This window comes from Callithrix jacchus, chromosome 13, assembly GCF_049354715.1.
Source record: "Callithrix jacchus isolate 240 chromosome 13, calJac240_pri, whole genome shotgun sequence".
NCBI lineage: Eukaryota > Metazoa > Chordata > Mammalia > Primates > Cebidae > Callithrix > Callithrix jacchus.
This window is the reverse complement of record NC_133514.1, coordinates 92542190-92566206: the sequence shown is the minus strand read 5'-3', so window position 1 is coordinate 92566206 and position 24017 is coordinate 92542190. Positions and strand designations below refer to the sequence as shown.

At 40.2% G+C, this 24017-nt stretch overlaps 1 protein-coding gene across 10 annotated transcripts in view; it reads left to right on the top strand.

Annotated features, from left to right (window-relative positions):
- Window positions 1-24017, top strand: part of DYM (dymeclin) — a 481767-nt gene that overhangs the window by 67785 nt on the left and 389965 nt on the right. For all 10 annotated transcript variants that reach the window (XM_035271024.3, XM_035271019.3, XM_035271021.3 and 7 more), the window contains exon 6: window positions 21354-21426. In XM_035271024.3, coding sequence (XP_035126915.1) covers window positions 21354-21426 — 73 coding nt within the window. The remainder of the gene's footprint in view (window positions 1-21353; window positions 21427-24017) is intronic.

Below are 24017 nucleotides of genomic sequence, written 5' to 3'. Positions count from 1 at the left end.
TTGAAAATTACAGTTATCCTTATAATTTTCATTTTAAAATGAACTTACACTGTCATTTTTTCTTTTTCTGTATTAATTTAAATGAGTCAAGAGAGTTTTTTTCTTTTCTTTTTAAATAAGAAAGGCTGTGGGGTTGAGGCTTTCATTTTTTTTAACTTTGATGCACGTGGATGAAGACGAAAGTGTTATAAAACTCACAAATATTTATTCCTTTCAGAAAACAAAAGTATCAGTTTTAAATATCATTGCCAAGTCAATATATTATTAAAGGAGTCAACTAGTCAGAATTACAGATTTTATGTTAAAGCTTACTTTCATAGGGCACCGCAATAGCTTCTGGGTCTGAGTGTCTTTGGGACTACTTTATCAGAAGTAATATTTTCAAGGGCAATTTATTATGCCTAAGTGTGTCATCTTTTTCTGAAGATACAGGGAAAGATTACCCTTCATGCTATCTTTCCTTTCTGAGGGCAAGGCAGTGTTGCCCCCTGGTTTTCTGAGTTGTGTTTTCAAAACAGATCTCTACCCTCATCAGGCGGACAACATCACATGTGTGATTCAACGTCAAATGTTACCATCTCTTGTGGGGACAGGTATTGGGAGAGAACTTTGTGATGTGTATACTTTAATTGGAGATCTGTGTGCTATGTGGTTTTCATATATATATGATCACATTTTCATATACCTAGGAGTAATTTTTCACTGTGGTTTCAGCTGTGGTTGCTAAATACCTGCTTTTAAATGTCAAAGTCAAATATTGACAAAGGGAAACAAATGTATAACTGAGTTACTGTTCATCCAGGTGAACGTTATAATATACTGATTTTTCAGTATATCTATGTCTATGTGGAATATTTCTTAAATTGTTTTACAAATTTTTTTTTTTTTAAGACGGAGTTTTGCCCTGTCACCCAGGCTGGAGTGCAGTGGCATGATCTCAGCTCACTGCAACCTCTACCTCCTGGGTTCAAGCAATTCTTCTGTCTCAGCTTCCTGAATAGCTGGGACTACAGGCACACACCACCACACCTGGCTAATTTTTGTATTTTTAGTAGAGATGGGATTTCGTCATGTTGGCCAGGCTGGTCTTGAACTCCTCACCTTAGGTAATTCACCCTCCTTGGGCTCCCAAAGTGCTGGGATTACGGGTGTGAGCCAAAGCACCTAGCCTAGAATTTTTTAAAACAATATTATGGGAGGTAGAAAAGATTCTGTGGAAAGTCAACCTTTTGTGCACTCTAGTATTTCTTAAAATTATTTTTAGATGGCAAAAATCTTGTATCATTTAAATATATTAAGGGATTATGTTACATTTTGAGCAAATGAAAAGACATGGTACGTAAACTATTGTTTAATAGTTTATGATACTTTCAACTCTGGTAGCGTTGTATACTTATCTCTACGCCCTCTGAGACCTCTTCTACCTGATGTTAGAATAATTTTCCACACATACCATTGAGTAAATTAGGATAGTCATTTCATCCTTTTTTAGGCTTCTTATGGCCTCTTTGAAGATCAAGAAACAGTTTTGGAGAAATAGAATATCAATTTTTGTTTTACTGCAATCTTTTTCTTCATTCCAATCCTCAGTGTATTTCCAAATTAGAGAAGGACATTATTCTTGACTCACACTTTCAAAATACGATTTTACCATCTTCTAACATTTTAACATCTTTTCTGTGGCTGGCCACCTTGATAGCCATTAGCCATTTCACAGGTTCATGTCCAAGGAGGCTATCGTCTTTCATTTCTTTTTTTTTTTGAAATTTTTATTGCATTTTAGGTTTTGGGGTATATGTGCAGAATGTGCAAGACAGCTGCATAGGTACACACATGGCAGTGTGTTTTGCTTCCTTTCTCCCCTTCACCCACATTTGTGATTTTTCCCCAGGCTATTCCTCCCCAGCCCCCCCCCCCGGCTGGCCCTCCCCTTTTCCCCCAATAGACCCCAATGTTTAGTACTCCCCTCCCTGTGTCCATGTGTTCTCATTTTTCATCACCTGCCTATGAGTGAGAATATGCGGTATTTCATTTTCTGTTCTTGTGTCAGTTTGCTGAGAATGATGTTCTCTAGATTCATCCATGTCCCTACAAATGACATGAACTCATCATTTCTGATTGCTGCATAATATTCCATGGTGTATATGTGCCACATTTTCCCAATCCAGTCTATCAATGGGCATTTGGGTTGGTTCCAGTTGTTTGCTCTTATAAACAGTGCTGCAGTGAACATTCGTGTGCATGTGTCCTTATAGTAGAACGATTTATAGTCCTTTGGATATATACCCAGTAATGGGATTGCTGGGTCAAATGGAATTTCTATTTCTAAGGCCTTGAGGAATCGCCACACTGTCTTCCACAATGGTTGAACTAATTTACACTCCCACCAACAGTGTAAAAGTGTTCCTTTTTCTCCACATCCTCTCCAGCATCTGCTGTCTCCAGATTTTTAAATGATCGCCATTCTAACTGGCGTGAGATGGTATCTCAATGTGGTTTTGATTTGCATCTCTCTAATGACCAGTGATGATGAGCATTTTTTCATATGTTTCTTGGCCTCACATATGTCTTCTTTTGTAAAGTGTCTGTTCATATCCTTTGCCCACTTTTGAATGGGCTTGTTTGTTTTCTTGTAAATCTGTTTGAGTTCTTTGTAAATTCTGGATATCAGCCCTTTGTCAGATGGGTAAACTGCAAAGATTTTTTCCCATTCTGTTGGTTGCCGATTCACTCTAGTGACTGTTTCTTTTGCCGTGCAGAAGCTGTGGAGTTTGATTAGGTCCCATTTGTCTATTTTGGCTTTTGTTGCCAATGCTTTTGGTGTTTTGTTCATGAAGTCCTTGCCTACTCCTATGTCCTGGATGGTTTTGCCTAGATTTTCTTCTAGGGTGTTTATGGTGTCAGGTCTTGTGTTTAAGTCTTTAATCCATCTGGAGTTAATTTTAGTGTAAGGTGTCAGGAAGGGGTCCAGTTTCTGCATTGTGCACATGCCTAGCTAGTTTTCCAAGCACCATTTATTAAACAGGGAATCCTTTCCCCATTGCTTGTTTCGGTCAGGTTCATCAAAGATTGTATGGTTGTAGATATGTTGTGTTGCCTCCAATGCCTCTGTTTTGTTCCATTGGTCTATATCTCTGTTTTGTACCAGTACCATGCTTTTTTGATTACTGTAGCCTTGTAGTATAGTTTGAAATCTGGTAGTGTGATGCCCCCTGCTGTGTTCTTTTTGCTTAGAATTGACTTGGCTATACTGGCTCTCTTTTGGTTCCATACGAAGTTCATGGTGGTTTTTTCCAGTTCTGTGAAGAAAGTCAATGGTAGCTTGATGGGGATAGCGTTGATTCTGTAAATTACTTTGGGCAGTATAGCCATTTTCACGATATTAATTCTTCCTAACCATGAACATGGAATGTTTGTCCATCTGTTTGTGTCCTCTCTTATTTCGTTGAGCAGTGGTTTGTAGTTTTCCTTGAAGAGGTCCCTTAACGTTCCTTGTGAGTTGTACTCCTAGGTATTTTATTCTTTTTGTAGCAATTGTGAATGGCAGTTCGTTCTTGATTTGGCTCTCTTTATGTCTGTTATTGGTGTAGAGGAATGCTTGTGATTTTTGCACATTTATTTTATATCCTGAGACTTTGCTGAAGTTGCTTATCAGTTTCAGGAGTTTTTGGGCTGAGGCGATGGGGTCTTCTAGGTATACTATCATGTCATCTGCAAATAGAGACAATTTGGTTTCCACCTTTCCTATTTGAATACCCTTTATTTCTTTTTCTTGCCTGATTGCTCTGGCTAGAACTTCCAGTACTATATTGAATAGGAGTGGTGAGAGAGGGCATCCTTGTCTAGTGCCAGATTTCAAAGGGAATGCTTCCAGTTTTTGCCCATTTAATATGATATTGGCTGTTGGTTTGTTGTAAATAGCTTTTATTACTTTGAGATACGTTCCATCGATACCGAGTTTATTGAGGGTTCTTTTTTTTTTTAATTTTTTATTGGATTTTAGGTTTTGGGGTACATGAGCAGAGCATGCAAGACAGTTGCGTAGGTACACACATGGAAGCATTTGCTTCTCCCCTTCACCCACATTTGGCATTTCTCCCCAGGCTATCCCTCCCCACCTCCCCCTCCCACTTGCCCTCCCCTTTTCCCCCCAATAGACCCCAGTATTTAGTACTCCCCTTTCTGTGTCCATGTGTTCTCATTTTTCATCACCCGCCTATGAGTGAGAATATGCAGTGTTTCATTTTCTGTTCTTGTGTCAGTTTGCTGAGGATGATGTTCTCCAGATTCATCCATGTCCCTACAAACGACACAAACTCATCATTTCTGATTGCTGCATAATATTCCATGGTGTATATGTGCCACATTTTTCCAATCCAGTCTATTATCAATGGGCATTTGGGTTGATTCCAGGTCTTTGCTATTGTAAACAGTGCTGCAATGAACATTCGTGTACATGTGTCCTTATAGTAGAACGATTTATAGTCTTTTGGATATATACCCAGTAATGGGATTGCTGGGTCAAATGGCATTTTTATTTCTAAGGCCTTGAGGAATATTGAGGGTTTTTAGCATAAAGCGCTGGTGAATTTTGTCGAATGCCTTCTCTGCGTCAATTGAGGTAATCATGTGGTTTTTGTTTTTGGTTCTGTTTATGTGGTGAATTACGTTTATAGACTTGCGTATGTTGAACCAGCCTTGCATCCCCGGGATGAATCCTACTTGATCATAATGGATAAGTTTTTTGATTTGCTCTTGCAATCAGCTTGCCAATATTTTATTAAAGAATTTTGCATCTATGTTCATCATGGATATTGGCCTGAAGTTTTCTTTTCTTGTTGGGTCGCTGCCGGGTTTTGGTATCAGGATGATGTTGGTCTCACAAAATGATTTGGGAAGGATTCCGTCGTTTTGGATTATTGTGAATAGTTTCAGAAGGAATGGTACCAGCTCCTCTTTGTGTGTCTGGTAGAATTCACCGTGAACCCATCTGGACCTGGGCTTTTTTTTGTGTGGTAGGCTCTTAATTGCCGCCTCGACTTCAGACCTTGTTATTGGTCTATTCATAGTTTCAGCTTCCTCCTGGTTTAGGCTTGGGAGGACACAGGAGTTCAGGAGTTTATCCATTTCTTCCAGGTTTACTAGTTTATGTGCATAGAGTTGTTTGTAATATTCTCTGATGATGGTTTGAATTTCTGTGGAATCTGTGCTGATTTCCCCTTTATCATTTTTTATTGCATCTATTTGGTTGTTCTCTCTTTTCTCTTTTATCAGTCTGGCTAGTGGTTTGTCTATTTTGTTGATCTTTTCAAAAAACCAGCTCTTGGATTTATTGATTTTTTGAAGGGTTTTTTGTGTCTCTATCTCCTTCAGTTCTGCTCTGATCTTAGTTATTTCTTGTCTTCTGCTGGGTTTTGAGTTTTTTTGATCTTGCTCCTCTAGCTCTTTCAATTTTGACGATAGGATGTCAATTTTGGATCTCTCCGTTCTCCTCATATGGGCACTTATTGCTATATATTTTCCTCTGGAGACTGCTTTAAATGTGTCCCAGAGATCTGGCATGTTGTGTCTTCGTTCTCATTGGTTTTGAAGAACTTCTTTATTTCTGCCTTCATTTCATTGTTTATCCAATCAACATTCAGGAGCCAGTTGTTCAGTTTCCATGAAGCTGTGTGGTTCTGAGTTGGTTTCTGAATTCTGAGTTCTAACTTGATTGCACTATGGTCTGAGAGACTGTTTGTTATGATTTTCGTTCTTTTGCATTTGCTGAGGAGTGCTTTACTTCCAATTATTTGGTCAATTTTAGAGTAGGTGTGATGTGGTGCTGAGAAGAATGTATATTCTATGGATTTGGGGTGGAGAGTTCTGTAAATGTCTATACAGGTTTGCTTGTTCCAGGTCTGAGTTCAAGCCCTGGATATCCTTGTTGATTTTCTGTCTGGTTGATCTGTCTAATATTGACAGTGGAGTGTTAAAGTCTCCCACTATTATTGTTTGGGAGTCTAAGTCTCTTTGTAAGTCATTAAGAAGTTGCCTTATGTATCTGGGTGCTCCTGTATTGGGTCCATATATGTTTAGGATCGTTAGCTCTTCTTGTTGTATCGATCCTTTTACCATTATGTAATGACCTTCTTTGTCTCTTTTGATATTTGTGGCTTTAAAGTCTATTTTATCAGATATGAGAATTGTAACTCCTGCTTTTTCTTGCTCTCCATTTTCTTGGTAAATCTTCCTCCATCCCTTTATTTTGAGCCTTTGTGTATCCTTGCATGTGAGTTGGGTTTCCTGGATACAGCACACGGATGGGTTTTGTTTTTTTTGCAGTTTGCCAGTCTGTATCTTTTGATTGGTGCATTTAGTCCATTTATATTTAGGGTTAATATTGTTATGTGTGAATTTGATACTGCCATTTTGATGCTAGCTGACTGTTTTGCCCATTAGTTGATGTAGATTCTTCATTGTGTTGATGCTCTTTAGCATTTAGTGTGATTTTGTAATGGCTGGTACTGGTTGTTCCTTTCTATGTGTAGTGCCTCTTTCAGGAGCTCGTGTAAAGCAGGCCTGGTGGTGACAAAATCTCCGAGTACTTGCTTGTTCGCAAAGGATTTTATTTTTCCTTCACTTACAAAGCTCAGTTTTGCTGGATATAAAATTCTGGATTGAAAGTTCTTTTCTTTAAGGATGTTGAATATTGGCCCCCACTCTCTTCTGGCTTGTAGAGTTTCTGCTGAGAGATCTGCTTTGAGTATGATGGCCTTCCCTTTGTGGGTTACCCGACCTTTTTCTCTGGCTGCCCTTAGTATTTTCTCCTTTATTTCAACCCTGTTGAATCTGACGATTATGTGCCTTGAAGTTCTTGCAGAATATCTTTGTGGTGTTCTATGTATTTCCTGAATTTGAGAGTTGGCCTGCCTTGCTAGGTTGGGGAAATTTTCCTGGATAATATCCTGAAGAGTATTTTCCAGCTTGGATTCATTCTCTTCATCCTCTTCTGGTATACCTATCAAACGTAGGTTAGGTCTCTTCACATAGTCCCACATTTCTTGGAGACTTTGTTCATTCCTTTTAGCGCTTTTTTCTCTAATCTTGGTTTCTCGTTTTATTTCTTTGAGTTGATCTTCGAGTTCTGATATTCTTTCTTCTGCTTGGTCAATTCGGCTGTTGAAACTTGTGCATGCTTCGCGAAGTTCTCGTATTGTGTTTTTCAGCTCCTTCAATTCATTCATAATCCTCTCTAAGTTGTCCATTCTTGTTATCATTTCCTCGAATCTTTTTTCAAGGTTCTTAGTTTCTTTGCATTGATTTAGAATATGTTCTTTTAGCTCACAGAAGTTTCTCATTACCCACCTTCTGAAGTCTAATTTCGTCATTTCGTCACAGTCATTCTCCGTCCAGCTTTGTTCCCTTGCTGTTGAGGAGTTTTGGTCCTTTGTAGGAGGCGAGGTGTTCTGGTTTTGGGTGTTTTCCTCCTTTTGCGCTGGTTTCTTCCCATCTTTGTTGATTTATCTACCCGTCATCTGAGTAGTTGCTGACTTTTCGATTGGGTCTCTGAGTGGACGCCCAGATTGTTGATGATGAGGTGTTTCATCTAGTCTTTCAACCAGTCTAGCCCCTCCATTGTACGACTGCTGAGGTCCACTCCAGGCCCTGCTTGTCTGGGGTACACCTGTAGCAGCTGCAGAACGGTGAGGGATGCTACCAGTTTCTTTTTCTGCTGTGTTTGTTTCAGAATGGTGCCCGCCTAATGTCAGTCTGATCAGTTTTTTTTTGAGGTGACTCTGGATATACAGGGGTCTGGGAGCTGCTTGAGGAGACAGTCTGTACTTTATAGGAGGTCAAGTGCTGAGCTATGAGCTCTGTTGTTCATTCAGGGCTGTTAGGCAGGTGCATTTAATTCTGCTGCAGCACAACTCTTAGAACCCCTTTTTTTCCTTAGATCCTCTGTCTCGGGGTGGGGGTTGGGGCTTTCTTTATGAGTGTCCATGGCACTATCCTGCCCAGCTAGGAGGCAGTCTAGTCACTATTTGCCTGCTGAGGCTCTGCCCTGCTGATGTGGTGTGGGCCCTGTTACTGCGGGCTCTGCCGTGCAGCCGCGGGCTCTGCGGCAGGCTCCGCCCTGCTGCCACCATCTCCGCTCTGCAGCAGAGTTTCTCTGTTATGGTGTGTTGCCTCGGCAACGGCAGGCTGAGTCAGCAATGGGAGTGTACCTCCTTAGGGGGCGGATATCCTCAGTAATGGCAAACGCTTCTCCCCCATTGAGCTTCACTGTCCTGGGTTCAGCTGTGCTGGGAGTGAGACTCTCCACCCTGAGTGTTTTGAGTTGCCCTTTTGTTTGTCCCTGTGGGGGTGATACCCACTGAGCCCGCTCGCTTGACTCCCTGCCTCAGAGCACCTTTCTTTTTTTTTTTTTTTCCCTAAGTTGAACGGATGGCTCTCTTCCAGGTGTTTTGGTCGCCCGCTGTTAGAGCACCAGAATCTGTGTGATTTCCCGTGCAGCTAGCCACTGTACTGGCTGAAACGCTACTTCCCAGGAATCTCCTGGTCTGGCTCACTGTCCAAGTCCTGTTTAATCAGATGGATATGCTAATCTGCCCTCCCAAATCTCAGATTGCCAGTTTAGCAGGGCACCCAGGCCCGTGTGTTTTGTGTGGATTGTTGGGGAGTGCCTGCGCTGTGGCACGGGCCGAAGCTGCTGCAACAGCTGAACCGGCTGCGCTTGCATCTTGTGTCTTTCCTACACCTGGGACTTTCCCCGTCCTGTGGGCAACAAAGATCCATCTGGAAATGCGGCTTTGACTCACCCTCTGAGCATTCGCTGAGAGCTGTGGTCCCGAGTTGTTCTTACTGCGCCATCTTGAAAACCTGCTGTCCAGGCGCGGTGGCTCAAGCCTGTAATCCCAGCACTTTGGGAGGCCGAGGCGGGTGGATTACGAGGTCAACAGATAGAGACCATCCTGGTCAACAAGGTGAAACCCCGTCTCTACTAAAATTACAAAAGAAAATTAGCTGGGCATGGTGGCGCGTGCCTGTAATCCCAGCTACACGGGAGGCTGAGGCAGGAGAATTGCCTGAATCCAGGAGATTGCGCCATTGCACCCCAGCCTCGGTAACAAGAGCGAAACTCCGTCTCAAAAAAAAAAAAAGAAAGAAAACCTGCCTCCGTCTTTTATTTCTTTAAGGTCTAAATCTCACTAAGTTCTGCCGGTTTTGAGGAAACTGAAAGGTGGCAAATGTCACAGGGCAGTAAACCAGTGCCTCATTGCAATGCTGTATACAAGGCATGCAAAAAATTTAGCAGGCAAGAGCTTTTCGTTTTCTTTGGTCGGAAGTTTGTAGACTGAATGAAATTTGCTGCAGTTTACATGTGTCCTGTCCCCACATATGCAGGTAGATGAGCAAACTCTAGTTTGTGCTTGAGCAAAATATCAACAATGTTTTGTTTTATGTTTTCTTTTTATGTGGAAATTTTTTCCCCCTCTACTGATATCGGACAAATACAGGTTGAATTTGTATTTGTATATTTAAATTCAAGTTTCATCCTTGAGGGTGCTGAATTAAAAATGTCACAATTAAGTTTGTTTTATGAGTGTTCTAAAGCTTCCAGCAGGTGACATAGTTGGCTGGTTGCAGGGGAGTGAAATCATATGTTCCACTTTTTTTGAAGGTTATTGTATTAGTCAGGGTTCTTTAGAGGGACAGAACTAATAGGATAGATGTATCTATGAAGGGGAGTTTATTAAGGAGTATTGGCTCACATGATCACAAGGTGAAGTCCCACAATAGGCTGTGTGCAAGCTGAGGAGCAAGGAAGCCAGTCCAAGTTCCAGAATCTCAAAAGTAGGGCTGACAGTGCACCCTTCGGTCTGTGGCTGGCAAATCACTGGTGTAGTCCAAGAGTCCAGAAACTGAAGAACTTGGAGTCCAATGTTTGAGGGCAAGAAGCATCCACCATAGGAGATGAAAGATGAAGGCTGGGAGTCTCAGCAACTCTGCTCCTTCCACCTTCTTCTGCCTGCTTTATTCTAGTTACGCTGGCAGCTGATAAGATGGTGCCCACCCAGATTGAGGGTGGGTCTGCCTTCCCCAGCCAAATGTTAATCTCCTTTGGCAGTACCCTCACAGGGATATCCAGGAACAATACATCCTTCAGTCCAATCAAATGGACACTGAATATTAACCATCGCAGTATCACAGTTACTATTCTACATTTCATAGTTAAAATGTTGATAACTTTATGATATTCTTGAATAAGCAACAATATTGATTTTAGCAGTTTTATTTGCTGTCATCTTTTATTTTCCCTTCTGTTCCAGAAGACCATTTCATGGAAAATCACATACTGTTTTGCCTAGTTTTGAGTTAGTATGAATTACTACCCATTCACTTTGGGGGATGCGGGGAAGGGGATTAGTACTAAAATTCTCTTTGATGCTGTTAAAAAAATGTTAAATTTCAGATACTGTACCATGTTATAATTTAGTAAGTAAAGAGTAAGTTCTTATAAAGGGTGAATAAAATGACAGTCAACATGTGTATATGTTTTTTTTTAAAGCCCAAGGCAGGTATAGGGGTGTGTGTATGTGTGTGTGCGTGTGTGTGTCTTTTCCCTTTCCCATTTTGTAACTGTGAAAGCCCCACGTGTTTAGTGGCTGCTCCATGAGTATTTCCCTTGGATGAAAATTTTTACTTTGTCTTCTCAGAGGAAACAACTCTCTAGTTTCATTGTAGATCAAACATTCCTTAGATTCTGTGCTTTTTACTCTGGAATAATTCCTGCTGAACTTTTGAGATTCTACTCTAAAAAAGATAGGCAGCCATTGTGGTTTTTTTTTTTTTGCGATAGAATTTTGCTCTCGTTGCCCAGGCTGGAGTGCAATGGCATGATCTCAGCTCACTGCAGTCTCCCCCTCCCGGATTCAAGTGATTCTCCTACCTCAGTCTCCCAAGTAGCTGGGATTAGAGGTATGTGCCACCACACCTGGCTAATTTTGTATTTTCAGTAGAGATGGGGTTTCACCATGTTGGCCAGGCTGGTCTTGAACAACTCCTGACCTCACTTGATCTGCCCGACTCAGCCTCCCAAGGTGCTGGGATTACAGGTGTGAGCCACTGTGCCCAGCCTGGGAAGCCAAATTTTATTGAAGCTACCTTTGATTAACCTACATTGGAAAAGGGAGCTGAGGCACAGGAAGCAAACTGAACCATCCTAATATTTTTAGAGACTGAGCATTTGTCATTTCATGAAAGCATTTCATTAATAAAAGCCCCTTTTACTTCACATTTGATTAGTGGTACTGGAAAAACATGTATTTTTTCTCCCCGCCCCTAAACTTTCCCAGGCAAAATACATTTTCTATCTCTTCCTCAATCACTGGGAAGGAAAGGAACATAGTGAAGTCAACAGCTTCTAAGTTGTTTCTGAATATAGGTAGATTTTTTTGCTGGTCTTGGTCTTATTTCGGGATTGACCATTATGTTCTCTGACTACCATATGACTGTATGTTATAGTATAGACTTAATCAAGGATTTTGAGAAAGTTAACTAAGTTGGTGTGTGAGAAATTCTGCAGAATTTTGGTATTTTGAATGTTATATACTTTGTCTTATTTCTAGGATGGAATGTTTGTGAGAATTATGTAGAATCTAAATTGAATGTAACTAACCCTAAACCACATCATCATCTTTCACAGTTACTGTTGATCATTCAGTCAGAGCTTGTGCTTTATACATTGATTTTGAGATTCAAGAGATGAATAAGTTTAATTTACTATTTTGAGGATTAGCCTTCTGTATTTGTTAAATATATACTGATGGCTAAAGTTAGAGCTTTTAATTAGAATTGTGTCTTGAGTGTGTTAGTTTTGTTAATGCTGGCCTTCATGTTTTTGATGCCAGCACTACCAAAAACATAGTTCTGCTTGGTAAGTTGCAAACCTTCCCACGAAGTGCTAGCAGCAAGATGGTGTGAATGTTTATCCTCACAGGGCCCAGGAGTATAGCTCACTCAATACTTGCAAACCCAGCACTTTGTTTTGTGTTATGTCTTATAAAATATGCATATTTTATACTTTATTTTACATGATATTGTCAGAGGCATATGAAGCAGAACAACACCATCTTGAATAGGAGGTGGGTAAGAGGAAACTGAAACCTGTTCTTCGTTTATACAGAGTTGACAGTTCAGGATTTTATACAGGATTTTTTTTTTTTTTTGAGACAGATTCTTGCTCTGTCACCCAGGCTGGAGTTCATTTGCATGATCTTGGCTCACTGCAACCTCCACCTCCTGGGTTCAAGTGATTCTTCTGTCTCAGCCTCCTGAGTAGCTGGGATTCCAGGTGCCCACCACCATGCTTGGCTAATTTTTGTATTTTTTTTTTTTTAGTAGAGATGGGGTTTCACCATGTTGGCTAGGCTGGTCACGAACTCCTGACCTCAGGTGATCTGCCTGCTTCAGCCTTTCTGGGATTATAGGCGTTCAGGCATGAGCCACCATGCCCGGCTCTATACATGCTCTTTAGTGTTGTTCTTTGTGTTAATAATTGAGCCTACTCTTGGTCCACCAGCTTAAGTCCAGTGAATATCTTTTAAGACTAAAGACTTTCTGTTTTTGGCACATGTAATTATTTTTACCTTAGTCTTCCATGTTGTTAGTTTGAGATTTCTGCTTTCGCCCTTTTTGTATTTTCTACCAATTTCTTTTTACAGTTGATAAAAGAGCAATAAATTAAATGATTGCACAGATACTGCTGAAAGGGGGAAAATAGAGCATTACCATACAGTGGCTGAAGACATCCACTTATCAGCTCATATATGAGATCTGATTTAGGTATATGAAAAACGGGGGTCGATAATATACAGTGGTACAGCCTGTTTGAAGGTCAAATTTACGAAAGTAGAGGGCCATCTGCAAACAATTGAGCGAAGCCAACTGAGGCATCTTAGGTATGTTGGCTTATTCCGCATACAGCATTTTTTTCTTTATTCCAATCCATTGTAATACTGCTGTGATCACATGGATATTGCTGGTATTTTCAGTGAAGCAGTCTTTATGAGAGTAATGTGACCGTCAGTAAGCTCTTAGCTTGTAATCTAAATTTGTGAGGATTTTGTATTTGAACATTTTCCCATAGTCTATGTATGATGTGGTAGCAGATTGTTAGAATTTGTATTATTATATGAGGATAGCTCTTTCCATTAGTCCATGCCTTTGAGAATCAGTCAAAGGGGACAAAGCCAGCCCTAGGCGAAACTATGAAGTAATACAAAATTGTTTTCCATTTTCCTTTTGCCTTCAATGTGAGTTTTTCTTTCCTCTGGCTTGGTGTTGTACTCCATTCTTGCCAAGGTAATACTGATATTTATTTTACATTTTGTGTCTCATAAATCCAACATTTTAAGTTCTTAGGGATCTAAATCTGTTGTTTGTTTTTGCAAACACTTATAATGGCTTGTTTCCTTATGTATTTGATGACACTGATTGTGGTTTTTTTTTTTTTGGAGACAAAGTCTCTGTCACTCAGGCTGGAGTGCAGTGGCACAGTCACAGCTCACTGAAGCCCAGCCTCCTGAATAGCTAGGGCTGCAGGCACGTATCACCAAGCCTGGCTAATTTTTAAAGATTATTTTTGGTAAGAGATGGGGTCTCACTATGTTGCCCAGGCTGGTCTTGAATTCTTGGCCTCAAGCAATCCTCCTGCCTTGGCCTCTGAAAGCACTGGGATTATAGGCATGAGCCACCATACCTAGACTTGTTTGATCTTATTTGAGGCGCCAAATAAGGGAGAGACTTGCATTTGCCTCCAAAGGGATCCAGGGGCTGTAACAACTGATGCCGTGTTAGCTTCCTTCAGCAGATCTTAATGTAGAGTCTCAGGTTCAGGTCCAGGTCCCATTCCTTGCCACTGACTGAAAGCTTCATCTCCCAGTAGTGGGCTTCGTTCTAACTGGCATTCGTCTCAGGGTTACCTGTCTTAGAATTTGCTTGCTGCTCAGTGTTTTACTCTGAATTCATGTCCATTTATTTGTTTGTGGGTTGTCCTTTTTGGTTATGGGATTGGAGTCTTGGAAGTTTGCTTTACATTCTGGAAGCCCATCAATGCACTAAAAAGTGTTACTTTAGCCAAGAATGTTTTGTACAGGAGGGCTCATTGGAGTAACAACTCCACCATGCTGTTTGATAGTTTCTTCTTTTTTTGAGATGGAGTCTTGCTCTGTTGCCCAGGCTGGAGTGCAGTGGCACGATTTTGGCTCACTGCAACCTCCACTTCCTGGATTCAGGTGATTCTCCTGCCTTAGCCTCCTAGGTAGCTGGGATCACAGGCACACATCACCATGTCCAGCTGATTTTTATATTTTTAGTAGAGACAGGGTTTCACCATGTTGGCCAGACTGTTCTTGAACCTGACCTCAAGTGATCCACCCGCCTTGGCCTCCGAAAGTGTTGGGATTACAGGCATGAGCCACTGCACCCAGTGAAAGTTTCTTTACAAATATTTTTTGTTTATTTTTGAAATGAGGGAAGAAGCCTTTGGAGATTGAGAGACTGAAGATAAAAGCAACAAAGTTGGGGTGAAATAAAGCTGAAAGGAAGGTCCAGGGAAGTAGGAGGTGCTAGGATGAAGAGCCTGGAGAGGGAGTTAGTCTTGCTTTGAAAGAGATTACCACCTGTGGCTCAGTGGGCAGCTGTGTGAGCACTGAGGGGAGGGAGGCAGCAATCAGCTGCCCAGACCTGGGGCGAGCGAGGTGTGTGGGCCCAAGACACTGTATAACCTGGGAGTACAGCATTGTGGAGAGTGGGAAAGAGACAGGGACTAGAGAAGGCCAAGCAAAAGCCTGGGCGCTTCCATGGCATCAAGCAGTGCAATATAAATTTATTTTTAAAAGTTATTTTGTGGGACTTCTCTTAAGCATAGTGAATTAAACATACATGTTTATCTTTACTTTCTCCTGGAACTCCAATAAAATGTCAGCAAAGGGACTTTTAAAAAGTCACAAATTTATTAGATTGAAGAAGAGAGGGGAACACAATGTTAATAACATTTTGAAAGTTGGAAAATGGAGTAATGATGAACTTCACTGATCTGTGAAAGCTGAAAGCTAAATGGCTTCAGGGTTGGAGAACTCCAGAAAAAAAGCCGGTTCTTGCTCCAGAACCCTGGAAAGACTTAGAAATCGGAAGTGCCAGGTGTCTCTGAAGGCATTCAGGCTTGGTTGGAAGAAGCAGTTCTGTCCAAGGTTTGATCCTTTGCCACGAAGTCAGGAGGCCACCGCTTTCCCAGTTTAATACTGGATATCTGTTATCCTTAGAGGCTGAACCCAGAGGGCCTCCTGAGTGAACTCTCAGGCAGTGGGGCGGTAGCCTACTGAGGCCAGGCTCAGTGGAAAGGCCACAGATGGAAGGGTGTCTTGACTTGGCTGCTAGAATGCTGGCACCAGGATTTTACCCACCCTATTCCCATTTCTGCCAGATTAGTGGATATTCTTGTAGGGAAAATGAACCAAAATGGGGAAAAGACTTACATTTCAGTGTCCCCCAATGAAGCAGCCCAAAACCCTCCAACAGGAACCACCGTTTGCAGGTTCCGCCTGTGCATACCACTCACTCTTCCAGTCAGCACTGGCCTCATGCTGGCATGTCAGTGGAGAGCCAAGGATTCCAAACAGTGAAGGCAGCGCCTGACTTGTGAGAGATCAAAACAACAAAAAAATGACATAAGATAGGAAATTTGCGGAAGTATATTTAAAATTTGTTAATTACGCCTCTCTAACACAACCAATTTCCTTTTCATTCTCCCAGGCTTAAAACGTATTTGAAACTCTTATTTTGTAACTCTGTATATTTGTTTTGCTAAACTTGGTGGCAGTGAGTCCTGTGAAGCTAGCTTTGTTTTTCCAGATGGCTCAGGTGCTTTGGCTGCCAGGCAGCAGGTTCCCTTGCTCTCCTTTCTCTTCTGGAACTGGGCCCTAGAGACTGGGGCAGGCGGTAGCTTAGGAGGTAAACCCAAAATTGTATAGTGAGGTTGGGTGGTTTTTGCTTTGTTTATTTAAATACCAATTTAATAATTTAACCTCATTAGTTATAGGTAAGCATCACAAAAAACAAACTCATATGGAAAAATGTGGCTCAGAGAAAAAAGAAAGCATGGATTTCTTCCTTTTAAATACTGACTTTTAATGTATAAGACTAGTAGTCTGTCTCTGCAGAAAAACAAAAGTGCCGTTAGGAATTCTGGATCTATTATTTGGTCATATAATAGGTGTGATTGTTTTGTAATATTTCTGTCTCTTCTCTCCCTTTCTTTCCCTTACATTATCAGTGGAACAAAATCAATTTAACTTTTCTAATAGGCACATTTTACAATCAAACCTGGTAGAGTATAGTATCTTTTAGGGTAATTAGAAACATTTCTGTTTGACCAAAATAATAGCAGTCAACCAGAATTATTACTGATGTGATTGCAATGGCATAGGACACAAGCTTGTAATTGTAGTGCACTGAAATACAGGTCAGTTTTCTTTTTAGAAGAGTCCTTTTGCCTTTCCTCCTTATGATTAACCTACAAGAAACATTTTTGTTTTTGCTAAGTAGAAGTTCAAATCTAATATTTTAGAGTAACTTCAATGTTAGTTTCACTATTAAAGTGGCAGTAACATAGACTCAACCTTGAGTCTTTTATTTTCTGAATGTCAGTTTTAATAAATATAATCTAATTACATGTCTTCCATTTTAAGAGAGCCTTATTCTGAACTTCTAAGGTGCTCTGTTAACCTGTTTTTGGAGTACAGCCCTGCATGATTAAATTTTTAGTGCTTGTATTTGGCACAGTGTAATTTTGGGCAGCATTAAGAAACTGTAAGTTCAACTTTCTGAATGCAAAGAAAACAAAGAGCAGCAATTAGCTCTGTCTTTTAACATTTCTTTTGATGACTGTATTCTGATTTAAATCCATATGTTATTTTTCTGGTTGCTTTGTTTTCTAATGATCAGTGAGTGCTTTTTAAAAATAATTTTTTTCTCTCTCTTCCCTTCCCCTCCTACTGTGATGGAAGGCATTTGATTAGGACAGTATTATACTGTTCTCTGCTTCTCTCCCTAAGGACAAAACAAGAGTGCTATGTCAGCACATGAAACTGAACGGATGCTGAATAGAATAAACTAGGAGGGACTGCAGCTTAATTTTGGGGTATAGATGATTAGAGCCTTAAGGGACCCTAGATACCATCTCACTTGTCTACTTCTTCCCCTGGTGAATTTCACAGGGACTAGAGCAGGGTGGCTTTAGAATGAGAGAGCTCCAGGGATAGGGCTGGGATTTCAGTGACCTTGTTCTGCACAATATGGATGATAATAGCTTATATTTATTCATTGTTTTAGATTATTTGTACATTGGATATTGAAGGAGTAAAGAACTTCTCATATGTGTTGATGTACAAACTGATATGTCATCTTGATGTATAAACTAATATGTAGTACTTCAGATGTTTCCCTCCTATCCGGGCCCATAGTACTTTGGGTTTTGTGTTTACAGTGTTCAGCAAAACACGAATTGGTTAAATATTTTCCCCCAACTTTGTAAAGAAACATGTCTTTAAAAATAATTTAAAGACATAATTTAAAATATTTTCCTTTTAATTTTTTCCCTTGAGAGTATAGATTTGAGTTCAAATCTGGGTTCTTCCCCTTACTCTAATTAAACTAACCTCTCTGAGCCTTGATTTCTTCATCTGTAAAATGATTATCATAATCATTTATTCCTCAAGAGTTATCAGGATTAACATTATCGTGACATTGAGTATAAAGTGCTCATCACAATGCCTGTCAAAGGGGATAGAGTACTTGGTAAATGTTTCCTGTTAATATGATCTCACAGAAACTAAGATGGAGCTATTGTGGTAATTTAAAACTCTTTAAGGGAGAACTCTTGTTTGTTTGAAGAGACAGTGTCTTGCTATGTTGCCCAAGCTGGCCTTCAACTCCTGGGCTCAAGAGATCCTCCTGCCTTAGCCTCTTGAGTAGCTGGGACTATAGCCTGTGCCACTGCTGCCAGCATTGAGGGAAAACTCTTAGGAGAGAAGTGTTCTTTCTTAGAGAACTCTAAGTTATAAAACTTCACCATACAATAAACACATTGAATCTTTGCACATACCTTTACTCAAAGAACTTCAGTTTACTTTGTTATTGACCTGCAAATTTCAAGGACTTTAAAAATTCTCTTTACTGTATGAAATGCTTGAATGTGTTACTATACTTTTGTAGGTGAGTTTATATTTATTTTTTCGAACTAAGGAAGATATTTGGCTTAGAAAGCTAAGGTGATATGAGTGCTAGTTGGAAAATAATGCAGTATGAATGCCTTGCTTGATGTCAAGCCTGGTAAGCAGTCAAAGCTTGTCACTTTTCACTTAAAATACAGTTATTTACTTCTAGATTATCCGAGAAATAGGAATACAGAATTCGGAGGGCTTTTTTTAGTGAATGGAAGTCTTAAGAGATTCCATCTGGAAATTGCTTATTGTCTTTTGTTAGAGCTTTGGCCTTGAAGTATTACATTTTACTTGTATGAAATGTATTTATCATCATCATTATTTGAGTAGGTTGATAACAAAGCTGTGCATATACTTCTTAATTGACCCAACTGTAAATTTGGCTGAAGTTATGATTTGAGCAGCACATAGAATTGAATAGAAATCCTTGTCATCATTTTAAAATAATAAAAATTAGATGTTTTTATACCTCTGGAAGTTAAAAAATCACATCAGGCACCATATGTGGTTCCTGAGTGCTTGATCTCTTATCTTTCGTACTTAAAAAGCTATGCTGGCTGCTTGGCTGAACAGGAGTTATTAAACTGGCATTTGGCCTGAAATGTTCCTTAGGGAATCACTGAGTGATTTTAATTATTCCTACTTGTGCCTGCAACACTGCATTCTGTAGAATGAGTTAAGGAGTGACTGTTTAGCAAATGTGTATTGAGTGTATATTATATACCAACAAATCAACTTGTAGGAGTAGGTTGTTAGCTTGAGTTATGTTGGACAGCCTTGACAATGAGAGGGACTTAGATCTGCTAACCAATCATGCAGTCTGAGAGACAAGTGTGACTTACTCTCTTATTTTTTTCACTAATAGAGCCAAGCCTGGTGCTTTTTGGTGTCAGATTTCATGTGGTTGTTGAACTTGAGTCTTTCTGTGCATCCTTTTTAGCAATGATTGGTGTGTTCATTGTGATTTAATATTCTTTTCAAAATTTGTACTTCTCACGGGCTTAACTTTTCAAAATTTGTACTTAACTTCTACTGTGCCAGTTCTTTTGTGGTAAAGCAGGATGAAATTTCTTTATCGTTTCTGAATGCTTGGTGATATTGTGGCCTAGAAAAGAAATTGCTAAACTTTTTTTTTTGAGACTCCAAATGCTTTCATGCTTTGCAGTTAACTGCTGGGTTTTTCCTGAGAAACTTGGGCTCAGTTAAGCAAATTGTATTGAGTACATATTATGTGCAAGCTCTTTGTGAATCATCATCCTCAAGAAGTATAGAGTCCAGTAGGGGCCTGCCTGCTGGAGACAAAAAATGATGGCATAATGTAACCAACACATGCAATGCAAGAGGCATGCATAAGGCATAGATACTTTATAGTATCTATGTTAAGAATACATAGTGTAATAAGCATAAGAATACTTATTCAGGGTGAGGCAAGGGAGTGGGTTTTATGGAGAAGATTAAATTGAGGATGCTTCAGATGGACACAGATGGGCTTTTTAGAAATTAGGTTTTCATTGTTGGAGGATATTCCAGGAAGAGGGAATGTTACAGAGGTGTGAAATGGCATGTAGTGGATAGTTTGGCATTGCTGGAATACGCACTGCAGTACTGGAGGGAGATAAGGGCAGAAAGGGATGCAGGACCTGTATCTCCAGGAGTCTGGCATGCTGTACTTTGGAGCATGAAATTTTTCTGGTATATATTAATCAACTTAAAGTAATTGAAAAGATCTAAGCCAGGAGAGTGAAAGGATGGAGTTTAGTTAGTGCTCTCTGATTGCAATCTGGAGTTTGGATTGCAGAGGAGTAAAATTGGAAGTACAAGTACTAACTAGTTAGGAAGGTTTAAAGGAGTCCAGGAGTCAGTTTTGTTTTTTTTTTTTTTTGAGACACAGTCTCACTTTGTTACCCAGGCTGGAGTGCCATGGTGCAACCTCAGCTCACTGCAGTCTCTTCCTCCCTGTTCAAGCAATTCTCCTGCCTTAGCCTCCTTGGTAGCTGGTACCACAGGCATGTGCCACCATGCTGGACTAATTTTTGTATTTTTAGTAGAGATGGGGGTTTCACCATGTTGACCAGGCTGGTCTTGAACTCCTGACCTCAGGTGATCTGCCTGCCTTGACCTCCCAAAGTGCTGGAATTACAGGTGTGAGCCACCACACCCAGCCCAGGAGTGAGTTTTAATTTAGTAAACTTGTTTAGCAGAACTGTGGTGATGAGCTAAAGAGCACGACAGTGGTGGAACTGTGGGGAACATGTCATTTGAAAGGTATTTTGAGGAAGCAGACACTGGGAAAAATAGAAAAAGAAGTTGGTTAAAAATAAGGTATTATAGGAACTGAGGAAATAAAGAATTTCATGAAGCAGTAGGTATCAGGAATGTCCAAGACCAGAAGTCACATAAGATACTGACTGGCTTTGGGAATTTGGAGCAGTCTGGGATAGAGGGACACTTAGCTGTAGCAGTTTGGGATAGAGGAACATTTCCATTGGAATGATAATTTGCATTCTGCCTTTGCTACTTATTTATTCTGTGACTTAGGAAAACCCTTTTACCTTTGACTCATTGTCTGTAAAGAGGAGGTTGGCCTCTTTAATGGGGTTTGGTCTATGATCTTCGAAGCTCCAGGGGTTCATAAAAGGTACCTTGAGGCCCATCAAGAAATCAAAGATAAGACCAGATATTTGTTGGAAAGGGAGGGATACAAGTCTTCTACCCCTGCTTCAAACAAAGGAGCGAGAGCAGCTGGATTTTTATGTTTTGTATATTTGACTCTAATGTAAGATTTCATTGAAAGAAACATAGTGCAGTATAAGAAATTTGATAACTACTGGCCTATAGGAGCCTTAATTACTTTCAAGCTTTAAAAGCTATATTATTAATAGATGGTGTTGAAAGGTCCTATACAAGATGAATATCGTGATAGATGTTAACTTGTTCATGATTTGGATTTTATTCAGAGGTCCACATTAATTTCTGAGTTTATATAATGGTAACTGCTCTTATTAGGAATGAAAATGTAACTTCTAAACAACTGTATTGTACTGTGTATTTTGTTAAAAAAAAATAACTTTTTATGTGTCTTACCAGGTTCTGACTCAGAAGATCTTTTGGAAGAATTGCTGTGCTGTTTGATGCAGCTAATTACTGATATTCCACTCTTGTAAGTTCTGGCTAGGCCAGGAGTTGTTTTACCTTCTTTGTAGGTGGCAGATAAGCATTGGTCATGTTGAGGAGTTTGTGGGTCCTGGTGTAGTACTTACATGTGTGCCTTTTAAGGATTCTATATCCACGGAGTTCTTTTCTCTCTGCCTAATATTTAGACAGAATATTCATTGTCAAAACAAAAATGTTATGTTGTTAAGGAGAAAACAGTGAAACTATATTAAGAATATGGTAGGCACAGAATTAGTCTCTGTAATAAGAGATTTTATAGATCTTTGGAAACAAGAGTTTAAGCGAGAAGCAATTTGAATTCACTTCATACTGTAGTAGACACAGTGAGTTGAGGTCTCCTTATCTTCCTGACTTCTTGATTGCATTTCCAGCCTCTTTTGGTGAGGCCACAGTTTTCATTTCCAGCCTTCTTTGAAGCAAGGCATAGTCAGTGAAATGTAGAGGAAGGTCCTTTAATGAGACCTCTGGGTAAAGCTCTCTAAAAGGAGCTGACTCAGTCAGCTAGGAGGCATATCTTTTTGATCTTGACAGCCCTTTTTCCTGCTGTCTGGAATGTGGACAGTCTTTTGAGTTGCATAGCCTTCTTGGCACCATGAACCAAGAGATTCACAGAAAATTCTGCTTTGATATCATTGAGCTGCTGAACCAAAGTCAGCAACTACCAGTATCTCCCTTTTCACCCTGAACTTCTCATGTGACATAAATAGACCCTTATTTGTTTACACTGCTGTAACTGGGCTTCTGTCACTGCAGCTCAATGCAATTCCTATATGATTTGAAATGTTCATCTCATTTGTTACTTTTTAAAATTTAAAGTAGAGACAGGTCATTGCTGTGTAAGCCAGGTTGGTCTCAAACTTTCAGCCTCAAGTGATCCTCCCACCTCAGCCTCCAAAAGTGCTGGGATTATAGGTGTGAGCCACTGTGCCTGGCCTCATTTGTTATTTTAAAGCAGTGATTCTCAACCTTTAAAAAAAATTATTGGCCAGGTGCAGTGTCTCATGCCTGTAATCCCAGCACTTTGGGAGCCCAAGGCAGGTGTATGTCTTGGATACAGGAATTGGAGACCAGCCTGGGCAATATAGTGAGACCCTGTCTCTACTTAAAAAAAAAATATATATATATATATATATATATATATATATATATATATATATATATATATATATATTGTCTCCCTGAGAACCCTTGTTTGGCATTTCTTTCATCATTGCCTCTCCATCTTGATGAAATTTGAATCCCCAAACATACTATCTGCTTATATCCTGCAGCCCTTTGGAGGACCAGAAACCGTTATTATTGTATCTAGGAAGATATTTACTTACCTCTGTAGAACCAGTTTACATCTCTTGTTGAAAATGCATATATACTAGGAATTATTTTTGAAATAAAGAAGTATATTTTAATGTTACTCATCACAGAATCTCAGTCTACATGGGGATATAATTGGAAATGTGCTATTTGTTTCTGTCCCCAAAAGGAAAGACAGGTATTTGTGAGAAAATGGGTTCCAAGCTGCTGTTGTACATGAATGCAGCATCTAGATTTTTAATATAGATTTAGAGGTGAGATCCACCAACCCCTGTCGTGAGTTGGTCTGGTGGTATGCAGCCAGGAAGGTAGGGCTGAGACAACTGAAGAGTCATCTCCTACGAAAGGAAATGGGACAATTTCCCATTTGACTGGAGCTCCCGCAGCCATGCATGCACGCCATGCTTTCTCCCCTTTCGTTATAACAGAGCTCCAATATTGTTTAGAGTGGCGTTGGCATTGTGTGCCCCAATTAGTTTTTCAGACACTTTGGCGGCTCCGTGTGACCATGTGACATAGTTTGGGCTAACTATATGTGAGCAGAAATCATGAACTTGCAGAGCATATCTACTCCAGGCTTTTGCTTATTGCCCTCCCTTCCTTCCTGGAATGTGGAGGCAATGCTTGGGCTGTCCTGAAACTATGTTAATGAGCATTGCATGCAAAGAATAGTGTCCTGGGAGCATGGGATATTGGTGACATTATGAAACTATTACATTGGCCCTGGATCCCATATCTTCGGGTTTCTCCTTCATGAGAAAAATAGACACCTGTCTTGCTTAGGCCACTATGGTTAGGTTTCTTTTGATATGGTCTGATCAGGGAAGGTAAATACATATACTGTGTACTGTTTCTTTGTCATGGTATGAAGAGTGCTTCATATGTTCCTGATGTAATTTTAAAAGTAGCACCACCTCTAATTTTTTTTTTTTTTGAGACGAAGTCTTGTTCTGTCGCCCAGGCTAGAGTGTGGTGGCGTGATCTCAGCTCACTGCAACCTCCGCCTCCTAAGTTCAAGCGATTCTCCTGCCTCAGTCTCCTGAGTAGCTGGGATCACAGACAAGTGCCACCACATTCAGCTAATTTTTGTATATTTGGTATTGATGGGGTTTCACCCTGTTGGCCAGGCTGGTCTCAAACTCCTGACTCGTGATTCATCTACCTCGGCCTCCCAAAGTGCTGGGCTTGTAGGCGTGAGCCATCTCACCTTGCCCTAAATATATATTTTTTTATAACATAAGACCAGAAGTGTAGTATATATCCTAA